The sequence below is a fragment of the Chiloscyllium punctatum genome, chromosome 29 (genome assembly GCF_047496795.1).
Source record: "Chiloscyllium punctatum isolate Juve2018m chromosome 29, sChiPun1.3, whole genome shotgun sequence".
Taxonomy (NCBI): Eukaryota; Metazoa; Chordata; class Chondrichthyes; order Orectolobiformes; family Hemiscylliidae; genus Chiloscyllium; species Chiloscyllium punctatum.
In genome coordinates, this window is record NC_092767.1 from 72,882,337 (window position 1) to 72,901,322 (window position 18,986).

General features: G+C 49.1%; 1 protein-coding gene across 5 annotated transcripts in view; it reads left to right on the forward strand.

The window, feature by feature from the left end:
* Window positions 1–18,986, forward strand: part of LOC140454368 (serine/threonine-protein kinase MRCK beta) — a 43,824-nt gene that overhangs the window by 7,912 nt on the left and 16,926 nt on the right. For all 5 annotated transcript variants that reach the window (XM_072549075.1, XM_072549076.1, XM_072549078.1 and 2 more), the window contains 5 exons: window positions 1,110–1,258; window positions 9,680–9,773; window positions 10,680–10,880; window positions 15,226–15,486; window positions 17,795–17,889. In XM_072549075.1, the coding sequence (XP_072405176.1) occupies window positions 1,110–1,258; window positions 9,680–9,773; window positions 10,680–10,880; window positions 15,226–15,486; window positions 17,795–17,889 (800 nt within the window). The remainder of the gene's footprint in view (window positions 1–1,109; window positions 1,259–9,679; window positions 9,774–10,679; window positions 10,881–15,225; window positions 15,487–17,794; window positions 17,890–18,986) is intronic.

Sequence of the window (18,986 nt, forward strand, 5' to 3'; positions counted from 1 at the left end):
CCCCATAATGCCCAGGGATGTGCAGGTTAGGGTGGATTGGCCGTGCTAAATTGCCCCATAGTGCCCAGGGATGTGCAGGTTAGGGTGGATTGGCCATGCTATATTGCCCCATAATGCCCAGGGATGTGCAGGTTAGGGTGGATTGGCCGTGCTAAATTACCCCATAGTGCCCAGGGATGTGCAGGTTAGGGTGGATTGGCCGTGCTAAATTACCCCATAGTGCCCAGGGATGTGCAGGTCAGGGTGGTTTGACCATTGGGAACATGAGGTAGGGGATAGGATCGGCCATGATCCAACTGAATGGGGGAGTGGGCTGAGTGGTCTATGCTGGTTTCTTGCTTGTATGTATACCCTGTGATGACGTTGGGGTCAAGAGTGTGGTGCTGGAAAAGCACAGCAGGCCAGGCAGCATCCCTTCACCAGGAATAGAGGCTTGAGATCCCCCACCTTGCTTGTTTCCCACACCCTGAAGGCTGTCCATTCTGAAAGGGTTCTGAAAAGACAAAAAACATGGAAAATATGTAGCCTCATTCCTGATGAAGGGCTTATGCCTGAAACGTCAACTCTCCTGTTCCTTGGATGTTAGCTGCCTGGCTGTGCTTTTCCAGCACCACATTCTCAGACTCTGATCTCCAGCCCTCACTCTCTTCTGTGCTGATGCACCTCATTTTCCTCATGCAATTAGATTAGATTAGATTACCCACCGTGTGGAAACAGGCCCTTCGGCCCAACAAGTCCACACCGACCCTCCGAAGTGTAACCCACCCCCCCTAACTAATCCACCTCACACTATGAGCAGCTTAGCATGGCCAATTCACCTGACCTACCCTTCTTTGGAGTGTGGGAGGAAACTGGAGCACCCGGAGGAATCCCACGCTGACATAGGGAGAATGTGCAAACTCCACACAGTCAGTTGCCTGAGGCGGGAATTGAACCCGGGTCCCTGGCGCTGTGAGGCAGCAATGCTAACCACTGAGCCACCGTGCCATCCTGACGGCACAGTGGGTCCCATTGCCTTCCGAAGGTTAAGGGAGTTGAATTTTTCTTTTGCCGATGTCTGCTCTCTGAGAAAGGAATTTGTGCGATTTTCTGCCCTTTCCCCTTTTCAGTATTTCATCATGGATTACTATGCCGGTGGAGACTTCCTCACTTTGATGGGCCGGTTTGGTGATCGCTTCCCAGAACCTATGGCCCAGTTCTACCTGGCAGAGCTGCTACTGGCGATAGACTCTGTCCATCAGCTTGGCTTCATCCATCGGTAAGACCCCACCAGCCAGCATTCCATTTATTATTGCCCCGTGTACCTGGGTACAGTGAAATGTTTTGTGGTGCGTGCAGTACAAGCAGATCATACCACACAGAGTGCGTTCGGGTGATGTAACAGAGCGAGGACTACAATGTTATGGCTGGAGAGAAGGTGCGCAGTGATCAACACTATATTTAAAATTTGAGAGGTCCATTCATCAGTCTGATAACAGCGGGGAATAAGCTGTTCTTGAATCTGTTGGAACGTGTTTTCAAACTTTTATGTCTTCTGCTCAATGGAAGAGGGTGGAAGAGATTCTAACCGGGGGTGGGAGGGGTCATTGGTGATGCTGGTTGCCTTCCTGAGGCAGTGGGAAGTGTAGACGGAGTGAGTGGGTGGGAGGCTGGTGATGGACTGGGCTGTGTTCACGTCTCTCTGAAGTTTCTTGCAGTCCTGGGCAGAGCAGTTGCCGAGCCAAGCTGTGATGCATCCAGTTCGAATGATTTCTGTGGTGCATCTGTAAAAATTGGTAAGGGTCTTTACGGACATGCTGAATTTCCTTTGCCTCCTGAGGAAGTACTTAGTTTCCTAGGGTCTTACAGTCACAGGGACGTACAACATGGAAACAGACCCTTTGGTCCAATTCATCCATGCTGACTAGCCATCTTTAATTAATCTAGTCCCATTTGTCAGGATTTGGCCCATATCCCTCCAAACCCTTCCTATTCATATACCCATCCAGATGCCTTTTCAATGTTGTAATTGTACCAGCCTCCACCACTTCCTCTGGCAGCTCATTCCATACATGTACCACCCTCTGTGTGTAAAAATTGCCCCTTAGGTCCCTTTTAAATCCTTCCCCCCTCACCCTAAACCAATGCCCTTGAGTTCTGGACTCCCCGACCCCAGGGAAAAGACTTTGCCTATTTATCCTATCCATGCCCCTCATGATGTTATAAACCTCTATAAGGTCAGCCCTCAGCCTCCGACACTCCAGGGAAAACAGCCCCTGCCTCTCCCTGTAGCTCAAACCCTCGGGCTGTGTGAGGTGCAGAGCTATTGATGGGCTCAGTCTATCCAGTCGTCTGGGCGGTTGGTCTGGTGAAACCGGTGAAAGGTTTCCGACTAAGTCTCTGCTGAGGGCGGGAGCCGGAGTGTAGGCCCGAGCATAATGGATGGGTGTCACTGGCTGGGCCCAGCATTTATTGCCCTGTCCCTAATTTCCCCCTTGAGAAGGTGGGGGTGAGCTGCCTTCTTGAACTTCTGCAGTCCATGTGCTGTGGGTTGACCCACAATGCCCTGAGGGAGAGAATTCCAGGATTTTGACCCAGCGACACTGAGGGAATGGCGATGTATTTCCAAGTCAGGATGGTGAGCGGAGGGGAACTTGCAAAGGGTGGTGTTCCCATGTATCTGCTGCCCCTTGTCCTTTTAGACGGAAGTGGCCATGGGTTTGGATGGAGTATGATCCAGACTTTCCTGTGACTGACCATGTGGAAACTGTGATTGGTTTGTTTCCACGGTGGTCTCCTGACCGAGAATATATTGCAACTCCGAATATCGCCAGAACAAATTCGGGATGCAGTGGTAGTGACCCTACCTCTGAGCCAGGAGCTCCGCCTGCTCCACAACTTGTGGCATAACACATCTGAGTGGGTCAATTCGGGGAAAAGTATCCGTAAAGGTTGAAGGAGGGCTCTTATAGCACAGTGGTAGCATCCCTATATCTGAGTCAGGGGAGTCCAGTTCAAGTCTCGTCTGCTCCAGAAGGTGTGTCATAGCATCTCTGAACAGGTTGCTTTGGGAAACTATCAAGAGCCAGGCTCTTATGCTGCAGTGTCCCTGCCTCTGAGCCAGGAGGCCTAAACTCAAATCCCTCGGAGACTGCTGGAGGTCAGAGTCGAAGAGTGTGGTGCTGGAAAAGCACAGCAGGTCAGGCAGCATCCGAGGGGCAGGAGAATCAACGTCTTTCCTGGTGAAGAGCTTATGCCCAAAACGTCGATTTTCCTGCTCCCTGGATGCTGCCTGACCAGCTGTGCTTTTCCAGCAACACACTCTCAACTCCAAACTCAATTCTCACCTGTGTACAAACAAATCTGAAAGGAATCTCAATCAAATCAGATAAAAATACTCATAACACATTCAATGTTTGTCTCTGATAGTCTCTTGTTGGTACAGAGTTTGAGTATTATTACAAAAAAACATGAGGTACACCAACAAAGATATTTGCCCCATCAGGACAAATTTTCAAGAATGGTAGATCTCAGCAGGAACAACAATTTTTTCCGTGTGAGAAGAGAGCACCAAGCCATACTGTGCATGCCAATCAGAGTCCAGTTGCCAACCAATCAGAATAGTCCCCTCACGCTGTATGAGTGACTGTCCCCTTTCAGACCTGGTATTCTTGTGAATGTGTCCTGATGGGTGCAAGATGGAAGGCTTTAGCACATTTTTCATTACCTCTGGGAGACAGTCAGGACTGCAGATGCTGGAGGTCAGAGTCAGTAGATGTGAAGCTGGAAAAACACAGCAGATCCCGGGTGCATCTGAGGAGCAGGAAAGTCAACCTTTCAGACCAGGATCCTTCCTCAGGATTGGGGAGGGGAAGGGGAGCCCAGAAATAAATGGAAGGAGGAGGGGTGTGGGGCTGGGGGGGAGGGTAGGTGAGACGGTGATAGGTGGACACAGGCTGGGCGGAGGTTAATGTGATTGGTCAGTGGGAAGGTGGAGTGGATAGGTGAGTAGGAAGATGGACAGGTGAGGACAGGTCAGGGAGGTTAGGAGGAGGGACTGGAGGAGTGACTGTCCCCTTTCAAACCTGGTATTCTTGTGATTGTGTCCTGACGGGTGCAAGATGGAAGGCTGGACATGGGGTAAGGTTGGGGTTGGGGGGGGGGGGATTTTGAAGCTAGTGAAGTCAATGTTGAGGTCATTGGGCTGCAAGCTCCCATCCCGGGCGAAATATCAGATGTCGTTCCTTCAGTTTCCGTCTGGCCTCGCTCTGAGGAGGAGGCCGAGGATGGGGGGTGTCGCCAGGAGGGAGTGGGACGGTGGGGGGAATTAAAATGGATGGCAACCGGAAGGTCGGGTTGGTTGATGCGTGGAGAACGTAAATGCTCCGCGACTCTCTGCCTGAGTCTGCGTTTGGTCTCCCCGGTATAGAGGAGACCACACCGGGAGCAACGGATACAACAGACCAGGTTGGATTATTGAGGCCTAGCTGGGAAATAACTGACACCACAGCCAACATCCCCCTCAGATGATGAACTGGCCATACTCAGTGAAGAAGACAGCGAGGGTCAGAGAGAGAAAACAAATGTTGGGCAGGAGGAACAGAGATAAAAGGAGACTTTTCTATTTCCTACATCCCACAGGGCGAGCGAAAAGCAGGTGCTTGTGTAGGGCGGCTTGGAGTTGGTTTAGCTCAGTAGGCCGAACGGTTGGTTTGCAAAGCAGTGTGACGCTAACAGTTCCCATCGTGGGCTGGGGTAACCGTGAGAGTCTATCCTCTTGGCTGAGGATGTGGTGACCCTCTGGTTAAATCACCAGCAGTCATCTCTCTCTCTCTCTCATGACAAAGCAGCTCCATGGTTCGGTAAGATTATAGCAACTTGGATGTCATTCTACATATGATCCCCAGGCTAACGCTGGTGGGAGTTCAGAATCAGCTCAGTTTGTTAATTGGCAAACAAAGCGAAGAGAAGTTTTTTTGCAGATGGCGCGTGGTTAGGGTCTGGAATGCAGGACTGGAGACAGTGATAGAGGCACGGCTTTCCAAGAGGGAATTATCTGAAAGGGAACATTTTCAGAGCTCCAGGTTGACAGAGAGGGAGCAGTACCGAAAGGATTGTTCATTCCAAGAGCTAGCACGAACTCGATAGTCCAAATGGTCTCCTTCCTGCTCTGTAAGAATTCTGTGATTTCTATGAGGGTTATCCTTTGTAACGGTGACTGTAAAGCTATAGCAGAGACTCGTAAAATCACTGCAGTGCGGACAAAGGCCATTTGGTCCATCGAGTCCAGACAGATCCTCTGAAGAGCTGCTACTTGTGCTGATACTTAGGACGGCATGGTGGCTCAGTGGTTAGCACTGCTGCATCCTAGTAGTAGGGAACTGGGTTCAATTCCAGCCTCAGGCAACTATCTGTGTGGAGTTTTCACATTCTCCCCGTGTCTATGCGGGTTTCCTCCGGGTCATAGAGATGTACAGCACGGAAACAGACCCTTCGGTCCAACCCGTCCATGCCGACCAAATATCCTAACCCAATCTAGTCCCACCTGCCAGCACCCGGCCCATATCCCTCCAAACCCAGCATTTATTGCCCTTCCCTAATTGCCCCAGAGGGTAGTAAAGAGTCAACACATTGCTGTGGGTCTGTCGGCAAGACCAGGTAAGGATGGCAGTTTCTTTCCCTAAAGGACATTTAGTGATCCAGATGGGGTATTCCGACAATTAATTAATGGTTATTGTTACATTTTACTTCTAGATTCTTATTGAATTCAAATTCCACCACTCACAATCATACAGATGTACAGCATGGAAATAGACCCTTCGGTCCATCCTGTCCATGCTGACCAGATATCCCAACCCAATCTAGTCCCACCTGCCAGCACCTGGCCCATATCCCTCCAAACCCTTCCTATTCATATACCCATCCTAATGCCTTTTAAATGTTGTAATTGTACCCTCCTCCACCACATCCTCTGGCAGCTCATTCCATCCACGTACCACCCTCTGTGTGAAAACGTTGCCCCTTAGGTCTCTTTTATATCTTTCCCCTCTCACCCTAAACCTATGCCCTCTAGTTCTGGATTCCCCGATCCCAACAGACTTTGTCGATTTACCCTATCCATGACCCTCATAATTTTGTAAACCTCTATAAGGTCACCCCTCAGCCTTCGACGCTCCAGGGAAAACAGCCCCAGTTTGTTCAGCCTCTCCCTGTAGCTCAGATCTTCCAACCCTTGTAACATCCTTGTAAATCTTTTCTGAACCCTTTCAAGTTTCACAACATCTTTCCAATAGGAAGGAGACCAGAATTGCACGCAATATTCCAACAGTGGCCTAACCAATGTCCTGTACAGCCGCAACATGACCTCCCAACTCCTGTACTCACTACTCTGACCAATGAAGGAAAGCATACCAAACGCCTTCTTCACTATCCTACCTACCTGCGACTCCACTTTCAAGGAGCTATGAACCTGCACTCCAAGGTCTCTTTGTTCAGCAACACTCCCTAGGACCTTACCATTAAGTGTATAAGTCCTGCTAAGATTTGCTTTCCCAAAATGCAGCACCTCGCATTTATCTGAATTAAATTCCATCTGCCACTTCTCAGCCCATTGGCCCATCTGGTCCAGATCCTGTTGTAATCTGAGGTAACCCTCTTCGCTGTCCACTACACCTCCAATTTTGGTGTCATCTGCAAACTTACTAACTGTACCTCTTATGCTCACATCCAAATCATTTATGTAAATGACAAAAAGTAGAGGGCCCAGCACCGATCCTTGTGGCACTCCACTGGTCACAGGCCTCCAGTCTGAAAAATAGCCCTCCACCACCACCCTCTGTCTTCTACCTTTGAGCCAGTTCTGTATCCAAATGGCTAGTTCTCCCTGTATTCCATGAGATCTAACCTTGCTAATCAGTCTCCCATGGGGAACCTTGTCAAGTGCCTTACTGAAGTCCGTATAGATCACATCTACTGCTCTTCCCTCATCAATCTTCTTTGTTACTTTTTCAAAAAACTCAATCAAGTTTGTGAGACATGATTTCCCATGCACAAAGCCATGTTGACTGTCCCTAATCAGTCCTTGCCTTTCCAAATACATCTACATCCTGTCCCTCAGGATTCCCTCCAACAACTTGCCCACCACTGAGGTCAGACTCACTGGTCTATAGTTCCCTGGCTTGTCCTTACCACCCTTCTTAAACAGTGGCACCACGTTAGCCAACCTCCAGTCTTCCGTCACCTCACCTGTGACTATCGATGATACAAATATCTCAGCAAGAGGCCCAGCAATCACTTCTCTAGCTTCCCACAGAGTTCTTGGGTACACCTGATCAGGTCCTGGGGATTTACCCACCTTTAACCGTTTCAAGACATCCAGCACTTCCTCCTCTGTCATCTGGACATTTTGCAAGATGTCACCATCTATTTCCCAACAAGTCCTTTTCCGCAGTAAATACTGATGCAAAATATTCATTTAGTATCTCCCCCATCTTCTGCAGCTCCACACAAAGGCCACCTTGCTGATCTTTGGGGGGCCCTATTCTCTCCCTAGTTACCCTTTTGTCCTTAATGTATTTGTAAAAACCCTTTGGATTCTCCTTAATTCTATTTGCCAAAGCTATCTCATGTCCCCGTTTTGCCCTCCTGATTTCCCTCTTAAGTATACTCCTACTTTCTTTATACTCTTCTCAGGATTCACTCGATCTATCTTGTCTGTACCTCACATGTGCTTCCTTCTTTTTCTTAACCAAATCCTCAATTTCTTTAGTCATCCAGCATTCCCTATACTTACCAGCCTTCCCTTTCACCCTGACAGGAATATACTTTCTCTGGATTCTTGTTATCTCATTTCTGAAGGCTTCCCATTTTCCAGCCGTCCCTTTACCTGTGAACATCTGCCTCCAAACAGCTTTCGAAAGTTCTTGCCTAATACTGTCAAAACTGGCCGTTCTCCACTTTTGAACTTCAACTTTTAGATCTGGTCTATCCTTTTCCATCACTATTTTAAAACGAACAGAATTATGGTCGCTGGCCCCAAAGTGCTCCCCCAGTGACACCTCAGTCACCTGCCCTGCCTTATTTCCCAAGAGTAGGTCAAGTTTTGCACCTTCTCTAGTAGGTACATCCACATACTGAATCAGAAAATTGTCTTGTACATAACTAAGAAATTCCTCTCCATCTAAACCTTTAACACTCTGGCAGTCCCAGTCGATGTTTGGAAAGTTAAAATCCTCAACCAGAACCACCCTATTATTCTTACAGATAGCTGAGATCTCCTTACAAATTTGTTTCTCAATTTCCCTCTGACTATTGGGGGATCTATAATACAATCCCAATAAGGTGATCATCCCTTACTTATTTCTCAGTTCCACCCAAATAACTTCCCTGGATGTATTTCCGGGAATATCCTCCCTCAGCACAGCTGTAGACAATAGACAATAGACAATAGACAATAGATGCAGGAGTAGGCCATTCAGCCCTTCGAGCCTGCACCGCCATTCACTGTAGCTGTAATGCAATCCCTTATCAAAAACGCCACTCCCCCTCCTCTCTTGCCTCCCTTTCTATCCTTCCTGTAGCATTTGTATCCTGGAACATTAAGCTGCCCGTCCTGCCCATCCCTGAGCCATGTTTCTGTAATTGCTATGATATCCCAGTCCCATGTTGCTAACCATGCCCTGAGTTCATCTGCCTTCCCTGTTAGGCCCCTTGCATTGAAATTAATGCAGTTTAATTTATTAGTCCTACCTTGTCCCTGCATGCCCTGACTGTTTGACTCACTTCTGTTCTCAGCTGTACCCGTCTCAGATCGATCTCTTTCCTCACTATCTCCCTGGGTCCCACCCCCTCACCCCCCCCACCCCCCCACCCCCCCCCACCTTACTAGTTTAAATCCTCCCAAGCAGTTCTAGCAAATTTGTGCTCCGGTTTCCTCCCACAGTCCAAAGATGTACAGGTTAGGGTAGATTGGCCATGGGAAATTTCCCCATAGTGTTCAAGGATGTGTAGGTTAGGTGCATTAGTCAGGGGTAAATGTTGTCTCATAAGAAAATGGGTCACTCTTCAGTGGGTCAGTGTGGACTTGTCGGGCTGAAGGGCCTGGTTCCACACTGTAGGGAATCTATGAAGAGCATCTCATCCAGACCCACAGCCAATAAGCCCAATTCCCCACAGCTGACCCATCTAGCCTACACACCCCTGGACACTACAAGATGATTTCCCATGGCTAGTCCATCCTAACCTGCACATCTTTGGAAAGTGGGAGGAAACCCACGCAGACACGGGGAGAGTGTGCAAACTCCACACAGACAGTCGCCCAAGGCTGGTATTGAGCCTGGGTCCCTGGCGCTGTGGGGCAGCAGGGCTAACCACTGAGCCACTGTGCCATTTTAAGTGCTGGGCCCAGCCAGTGACACCCAATCCACCATGGAAGAATTTTAAAAAGAAAATGGACTGTGAGGGTTCACTAATTTGCGGTTGTGGTGACCCTGGTTGGGTTTGATCCTAATTTCAGGAAGATGGGTTTAGAGCCCAACTCTGGGTGTAACCCAGCAACACATGGGAAACATTAAAAAGCTGAGGGACAGACCCTACAAAATCCCGTCGATCGGAATTCTTTGAGCACGTGTGAAAGGGAAAGGGTGGTTTGTGTTTGACACTCTGATGGTCGCACGAATTGAGATCCGTTCTGTCTTCTCAGGGACGTGAAGCCAGATAATATCCTCCTGGATGTGAACGGTCACATCAAGCTCACTGACTTTGGCTCCTGTCTACGGCTGGGGGTTAACGGTCAGGTAAGGACCGATCCTGTGTTTCCTTAAACACTCATTGTCGCGGGCTGAGTTTTAAAGGACAGATTGGCCTCACATCCTGGGGTTAGCATGCCAGCGCAATCGAGTCATCAGGAAAGTGAATTGAGCATTCGTATTAAATCATGAGGGGAGTCACAATTTTTAAAAATTCATGTTCATGTTAATCGTGAGGGGTCATGTTAATCGCGAGGGGTGTTGCAATTTTTAAAAATTCATGAGGGTGCCCCTGGCTGGGTCAGCATTTATTGCCCATCCCTAATTGCCCCAGAGGGCAGTTAAGAGTCTACTGCATTGCTGTGGGTCTGGAGTCACGTGTAGGCCCAGACCAGGCAAGGATGTCAGTTTCCTCCCCTATAGGACATTAGTGACCTAGATGGGGATTTTCCCCTCAAAAGTGGCATCGTTACAGACTTATTTTCAAACTTTTATTGAATTCAAATTCCACCATCTACCATGGCAGTTTGCGAACCCAGGTCTCTCAAACTTTAGCTGTGTCTCTGGATTAACAGTCTGAGCGATAATATGACCAGGACATCACCTCCCTGATGACAGGGCTTCAATTCAGAATCTAATGGTGACCATTGACACTCCCTCAGTACGCCATAGGATACACTCCCCATCCCGACTTGGAAATATATCGCCGTTCCTTCAGTGTCGCTGGGTCAAAGTCCTGGGACCTCCCTCCCTAACAGCATTGTGGGTGTCTTTAAACTAAATGGCTCACAGTGGTTCAAAATGGCGGCTCACCCCCACCTTCTCAAGGGGCAGTTGGGGGAAGGGGTGGTAAATGGTTGCAGTTGATTCCCCCCCAAATCCTTGAACACTCCAGGGCAGCGCAGAGAGTTGGCAATGTCACATCCCTCACCCCGTGCCACCTTCCCCTTCCAGGTATGGTCAGCTGTTGCTGTGGGTACTCCTGACTACATCTCCCCGGAGATCCTGCGGGCAGTGGAAGACCCCTCGGCGATGTATGGCCCGGAGTGTGACTGGTGGTCGCTCGGCATCTGCTGTTACGAGATGCTTTTCGGACAGACCCCCTTCTACGCTGAGACCCTGACTGAAACCTACAGGAAGATCCTCAACCACAAGGTGAGGGACAAGGGCGAGACCGTGGGGTAGCAGGGCACAGTATCGCGCAGGGCGATGGGCCAAGAGCTGGCACAAGGGATTGGGTTAGAGAGGTGGTTGGGTTATGATCAGTGCAGACTCAATTGCCTCCAGTAGATCTCTATGACTTAATGGCATTCCAGCAGATCCCAGTACAGAGGCTAGAGGTGGAATCCCATGTAGCCCCAGACCAGGTAAGGATGGCAGTTTCCATCCCGAAAGGTCAGTGAACCAGACAGGTTTTCCCAGCAATCAATAATGGATTTACAGTCATCAATAGATTCTTAAGACACAGGAGCAGAAATTAGGCCATTCAGCCCATCAAATCTGCTCCACCATTCAATCACGGCTGATACATTTCTCCACTCCATTCTCCCGCCATCTCCCTGCAACCCTTGATCCCTTCGATACTCAAGACCATGTCTATCTCCGTCTTAAATATACTCAATGACCTGGGAGAAAGTGAGGACTCGGGAATGTGTACTGGAAAAGCACAGCCAATCAGGAAGCCCCCGAGGAGCAATGGAGTCAACGTTTCGAGCATAAGCCCTTCATCAGGATGTAGACCCACATTCCACACACCACACACGCCTGATGAAGGGCTTTTTGCCCGAAACGTCGACTCTCCTGCTCCTCAGATGCTGCCAGACCGGCTGTGCTTTTCCAGCACCACGCCTTTTGACTACTCAATGACTAGGCCTCCACAGCCTTCTGTGCAAATGAGTTGCAAAGCTAGGTTGTGCTGGACTCAAAACGTTTACTCTGCTCTCTCTCTCTCTTTTACTCTCTCTCTCTCTCTTTCTCTCTCTCTCTTCACTGACAGACCTGCTGAGTTTCTCCAGCACTTTCTGTGTTCGTTTTGCACATTCCTACTTTTTCCAAGAGATGGGAGAAGCCATGATGGGGGAGGGGTGTTATCTCTGAGATTCGTACACGCAAGGAATCAGGGATGGGTGTTGTTTGGTGTTGGCGGCTGGAGCTCAGTTGGTTGGATGGCTCGTTGCTGATGCCCAACAGGATGGGCATGATCCCCGCGCTAGCTGAGCTCACCCGCAAAGGTTCCACCTTCTAGACCTTGCCCATTGTCTCAGGTTAAACTCACCACCATCTGTCACTGTCTCTCTCTCTCTCGTGGAAGACTGGCACTATGGCGACTGTATCCTTACCAATTAAAGGAGACAAGAGGTGCTGCATTTTGGGAAAGCAAATCTTAGCAGGACCTATACACTTAATGGTAAGGTCCTGGGGAGTGTTGCTGAACAAAGAGACCTTGGAGTGCAGGTTCATAGCTCCTTGAAAGTGGAGTCGCAGGTAGATAGGATAGTGAAGAAGGCGTTTGGTATGCTTGCCTTTATTGGTCAGAGTATTGAGTACAGGAGTTGGGAGGTCATGTTGCAGCTGGACAGGACATTGGTTAGGTCACTGTTGGAATATTCCGTGCAATTCTGGTCTCCTTCCTATTGGAAAGATGTTGTGAAACTTGAAAGGGTTCAGAAAAGATTTACAAGGATGTTGCCAGGGATGGAGGATCTGAGCTACAGGGAGAGGCTGAACAGGCTGGGGTTGTTTTCCCTGGAGCGTCGGAGGCTGAAGGGTGACCTTATAGAGGTTTATAAAATCATGAGGGGCATTAATAGGGTAAATAGGCAAAGTCTTTTCCCTGGGATCAGGGAGTCCAGAACTAGAGGGCATAGATTTAGTGTGAGAGGGGAAAGATATATTAGAGACCTAAGGGGCAACTTTTTCACACAGAGGGTGGTATGTTTATGGAATGAGCTGCCAGAGGAAGTGGTGGAGGCTGGTACAATTACAACATTTAAAAGGCATCTGGATGGGTACATGAATAGGAAGGGTTTGGAGGGATATGGGCCGGGTGCTGGCAGGTGGGACTAGATTGGGTTGGGATATCTGGTATGCAATATTCCAACAGTGCCCTAACCAATGTCCTGTACAGCCGCAACATGACCTCCCGACTCCTGTACTCACTACTCTGACCAATAAAGGAAAGCATACCAAACGCCTTCTTCACTACCCTATCTACCTGCAACTCCAATTTCAAGGAGCTATGAACCTGCACTCCAAGGTCTCTTTGTTCAGCAACACTTTCTAGGACCTTACCATTAAGTGTATAAGTCCTGCTAAGATTTGCTTTTCCAAAATGCAGCACCTCGCATTTATCTGAATTAAACTCCATCTGCCACTTCTCAGCCCATTGGCCCATCTGGTCCAGATCCTGTTGTAATCTGAGGTAACCCTCTTTGCTGTCCACTACATCTCCAATTTTGGTGTCATCTGCAAACTTACAAACAGTACCTCTTATGCTCACATCCAAATCATTTATGTAAATGACAAAAAGTAGAGGACCCAGCACCGATCCTTGTGGCACTCCACTGATCACAGGCCTCCAGTCTGAAAAACAACCCTCCACCACCACCCTCTGTCTTCTACCTTTGAGCCAGTTCTGTATACAAATGGCTAGTTCTCCCTGTATTCCATGAGATCTAACCTTGCTAATCAGTCTCCCATGGGGAACCTTGTCAAATGCCTTACCGAAGTCCATATAGATCACATCTACTGCTCTGCCCTCATCAATCCTCTTTGTTACTTCTTCAAAAAACTCAATCAAGTTTGTGAGACATGATTTCCCACGCACAAAGCCATGTTGACTATCCCTAATCAATCCTGGACTTTCCAAATACATGTACATCCTGTCCCTCAGGATTCCCTCCAACAACTTGCCCACCACCGAGGGCAGGCTCACTGGTCTATAGTTCCCTGGCTTGTCCTTACTACCCTTCTTAAACAGTGGCACCACATTTGCCAACCTCCAGTCTTCCAGCACCTCACCTGTGACCATCCATGACACAAATATCTCAGTAAGAGGCCTAGCAATCACTTTCTTCACCTCCCACAGAGTTCTAGCATACATGTGATCAGGTCCTGGGGATTTATCCACTTTTATGTGTTTCAAGACATCCAGCACTTCCTCCTCTGTAATCTGGACATTTTTCAAAATGTCACCATCTATTTCCCTATATTCGATAACTTCCATATCCTTTTCCACAGTAAATACTGATGCAAAATACTCATTTAGTATCTCCCCCATCTCCTGTGGCTCCACACAAAGGCCGCCTTGCTGATCCCTAGTTCCCTTTTGTCCTTAACATTTTTATAAAAACTCTTTGGATTCTCCTTAACTCTATTTGCCAAAGCTATTTCATGTCCCCTTTTTGCTCTCCTGATTTCCCTCTTAAGTATACTCCTACTGCCTTTATACTCTTCTAAGGATTCTCTCGATCTCTCCTGTCTATACCTGACATATGCTTCCTTCTTTTTCTTAACCAAACCCTCAACTTCTTTAGTCATCCAGCATTCCCTATTCCTACCAGCCTTCCCTTTCACCCTGACAGGAATATACTTTCTCTGGATTCTCGTTATCTCATTTCCGAAGGCTTCTCAGTTTCCAGCCGTCCCTTTACCTGAGAACATCTGCCCCCAATCAGCTTTTGAAAGTTCTTGCCTAATACCGTCAAAATTGGCCTTTCTCCAATTTAGAACTTCAACTTTTAGATCCGGTCTATCCTTTCCCATCACTATTTTAACTCTAATAGAATTATTGTCGCTGGCCCCAAAGTACTCCCCCACTGACACCTCAGTCTCCTGCCCTGTGTTGGAGAGTGTGAGGAACTGACTGAATTGGAGTTGGCAACCCAGGGGTTCAGAGCTCCCATAGTTCACCTCAGTGACCACTGAAGGCTAAAACTGGTGATTTACTCAACCCTCACCCCCAAGGTTCCTCAGGCTTCAATAACCTGGGTGGAATTTAATACATGACTGGAGATAAGGAGAAACCTCATCAGCCAGAGTGGGGAATCGATGGAAATCACTGCCACAGAAGACCATGGAGGCCAGGTCATTGAGTGTATTTAAGACGGAGATAGATAGGGTCTTGATTTTTGAGGGGAGAAAGAGTTATGGGGAGAAAGTGGGAGAATGGGGTTGAAAAACCTATCAACCATGATTGCATGGCAGAGTGACTTAATGGGCTGAATGGCCTAATTTCTGCTTCTTTGCCCTGTTGATGACTATAAATCCATTATCGATTGCTGGAAAAACCCATCTGGTTCACTAACCTTTCAGGAAGGAAACTACCATCCTTACCTGGTTTGGGCCTACATGGGACTCCAGACTCACAGCGATGGGTAAATTGCCCTCTGGGGCAATTAGGGCAATCAATGCTGGCCCAGCCCACGTCACCTTCATCCTGTGAATGAGTAAAAAAAAAATTTAAAAGGAATCTTTGTATGTTCTTCCCAAACGCCCTCAGGACAATCTTCAGTTCCCGGATTCCATTCATGACGTGTCAGATGAGGCGAGGACCTTTATCCAGGGCCTGGTTTGCAGTAGGGAGGAGAGGTTGGGACGGAATGGCATTGGGGACCTGAAGGGGCACGCGTTCTTCAGGGGCATCGAGTGGGACCTCATCGATGAGAGCGAGCCCCCCTTCGTCCCAACAATCACCAGTCACACGGACACCTCGAACTTTGATGTGGAGGATGAGAATTTCAGCAGCCCGTTCCTTCCTCAGGCACGTTCTCTTCTCCTCCTTATCTTGGCTTTTGTGGACGGTTCCCTACTCGGAGGAACAGCTGCGCGGTCGACAGACAGATGAGACGCCTAGTTTTTTTTAAAAAAAATCTTCCACTGAGGCACTCATCAGGACCTGTGCAAGAATGCCAAATTTCAAACGACCCCAACACCATGACCGTGATGCCAACCTAAGCTAGTCCCATCTGCCTGCGTTTGGCCCATATCCCTCGAAACATTTCTTATTCATGTACTTATCCAAATGTCTTTTATAAGTTGTCAGAAGTCACATGACTTTAAAATGTGTTGCTGGAAAAGCGCAGCAGGTCAGGCAGCATCAAAGGAGCAGGAGAATCGATGTTTCGGGCTCCTGAAGAAGGGCTTATGCCCGAAACGTCGATTCTCCTTCTCCTTGGACGCTGCCTGACCTGCTGCGCTTTTCCAGCAACACATGTTTAAGCTCTGATCCCCAGCATCTGCAATCCTCACTCTCTCCTAGGAGTCACATGACACCAGGTTATAGTCCAACAGGTTGATTTAAATCACAAGCTTCGCCTAATGAAAGCTCAGCGCTCCAAACGCTTGTGATTTTGAACAAAACTGTCAGACTATAACCTGGTGTTGTGTGACCTCTGACCTTGTCCACCCCAGCCCAACAGCGGCACCTCCACATCGTTTAAACACTGTAACTATACCCACATCCACCACTTTATCTGCAAGTTCCTTCCTCACACAGGCCACTCTCTGTGTGTAAAAACTGACCCCCATGTCCTTTTTAAAGCTTCCTCATCTCACCTTAAAAATTTGGTTCATTAGGGATGGGCAACAAGTGCAGGGAGGTCCACATGCTCTCCCAAAAAAATGCTAATGAGACAGTCCACATCACTGCTTGATCTAGCTCTGCCCACAGCCCTGTGGTAAGGTGTTCCCCAATTAATATTCTTCCACTACAGCGGAATCTATAAATATTCCGCAGCCGCACGAGATTGAGAATATTATTCCTCACGGAAGTCCTCCTCCTCTCCCTACGAGGTCATCCTCTGCCTTGGAACCCTGCAACCACACGGGATAAATGTGGATTTCAACAGCTTCCTCATTTCCCCTCCCCCCACATTATCCCAATCCCAAACCTCCAACTCCGCACTGCCCTCTGGACCTGTCCATCTCTGCCCCCTCTGACCTATCACCTTCTCCCTCACCTTCATCCACCTCTCGCTCTCTCAGCGACGTTCCCCCCCCCACCCCCACCCCCACCTCCCTCCCATTTATCTCTCAGCACCCCCCACCCATGGCCCACAAGCCTCATTCCTGATGAAGGGCTTATGCCCGAAACATTGATTCTCCTGCTCCCCGGCTGCTGCCTGACCTGCTGTGCTTTTCCAGCACCCCACTCTCAACATAGCCCCGTGCCACTGTGTCATGTCAGCTCTGGTGGTGGGACACTCCAAACCAGTGACTCCAGGTTCGAATCCCACTCCAGGAGCTGGTGCTCAACGCCGTTACGTTCCTAATGTGGGTAAACGGGTCAATAAACAAGCTGTGAGGTGGGTAGCGAGGACAGGACTCTCTGAGTTCGCCATCCCAACGAAGGTAATGGCAAGCCACCAGGCTTTTGCTCACTGTAGATGGACGGACAGCCATAAAATTGCAAGCCCATAGTCCCCAGGGCCTTCTCACGGTGAGACGCAACTAGAAAATCTTCTTCTACACCTCCCCTATCAATGCTCAGTTTGGGTGCTTCAAGTTCCCAGGAGTAATATCACTAACGATCTAACCTGTTCAATCCAGTCGGAAAAGCACACCAACATCTCTACTTCCTCAGGATGCTATTGCAATTCAACATGTCCACAATCACCCTGACCAGGTTCACCATGGAAGGCACCCTCTCTGGATGCGTCACGTACGGCTATGGAAAACGCAAGAAACTCCAGAGAGACGTGAACACAGCTCAGTCCATCACCAGCCTCCCACCCACTGACTCCCTCTACACCTCCCACTGCCTCAGGAAGGCAGCCAACATCATCAGAGACCCCTCCCACACCCCGGTTAGACCCTCTTCCATCAGGCAGAAGCTTAAATACATGTCCCAACAGATTCAAGAACAGCTTCTTCCCTGCCAGACCTCTCATATACTAGAGTCGATCTATCTCTGTCGCTCTAACCCTGTATTCTGAATGTCGTTCTCTTACCCTGATGGAAGGTAGGATTTGTTGGGCAGCAACGCGAAACAATACTTGTCACTGTATCTCGGTACGCGGGGCAGTGGTGAATCAAATTGAATCAAAGCCTCCTCACTCGTTTTCCACCAGGGGACGTCCAATCAGGTTTCCCATGGTCTCTTGCCCGGGACACACCTGCCATTTGCAGGATTTACGTTTTCCGCGATCAGAGAAGAAACATCCAGGTAAGAGTTTCCAATTTGTGGGAGGGAAGAGGAAATGTATGTTCAACGCGAAAAAAAAACACAGAGAGAGCTGCAGAAGCTCGATGGGTCTGGAGGAGTCCGTGTGGAGAGAGAGGACGAGAGAAATGGAGTGAGGGTTTCTGCACCAGTGTTCGCTTCTCCCCCATACCCCCACTCCACACTGTGCTCTCAGATCCACGGCAGGCAGTTTCAAATCCCACCCGGATTCAACGGAAAGGGAATAGGAAGCTGGAATCGGCATCACCAATGCCGTGGGATTGGCACAAGCCACCAGCGGGGAAGGGCTTCACTGGGGCGGTGCTCATGCTCACCGGTGGGATCTTGCTGTGCCCGCACCAGCATTGGAAGCATGGCCGTGGTTTAAGGCTCGGGGGGATGGGGGGGAGCTACTTGGCAAAGTGTTGGAGGAGGTGCCAGGGAAAGGTAGCGACCCACTGGCGCACAGCAAGATCCCACAGGGAGCAAAGGGCAGTTAGCTGTCAACCAGGAGGTTAAAGCTGAAAATGTGTTGCTGGAAAAGCGCAGCAGGTCAGGCAGCATCCAAGGAGCAGGAGAATTGACATTTCGGGCATCAGCCCTTCTTCAGGAAGAAGGGCTGATGCCCGAAACGTCGATTCTCCTGTTCCTTAGATGCTGCCTGACCTGCTGCGCTTTTCCAGCAACACATTTTCAGCTCTGATCTACAGCATCTGCAGTCCTCACTTTCTCCAACCAGGAGGTTAAATACAGGTTGGCACAACAGGCAGGGGAAGGCCTGATCTGAGGTGATGGAACCATACACCCCCTTCACTGGGCCAAAAGTGCTGGCTTATTTCCCACTCAGGTCCCAGAGTGGGGCTTGAACCCAGCACCTTGGGGGTTGAGGAACCACAGCACACCGTGGTGACCCACAGTGGCTACCGTGTGGCTGCTAGCCCTTATTTGCCCTTTTTTAGCCCTGGCATTGGGGCCGGGAAGATGGAGCAATGCAGCGTAGCTAAGGGATACAGTAAGAGCCAGGCCAACTTCACTTACAGTCACAGAGTCATAGAGATGTACAGCATGGAAACAGACCCTTCGGTCCACCCCATCCATGC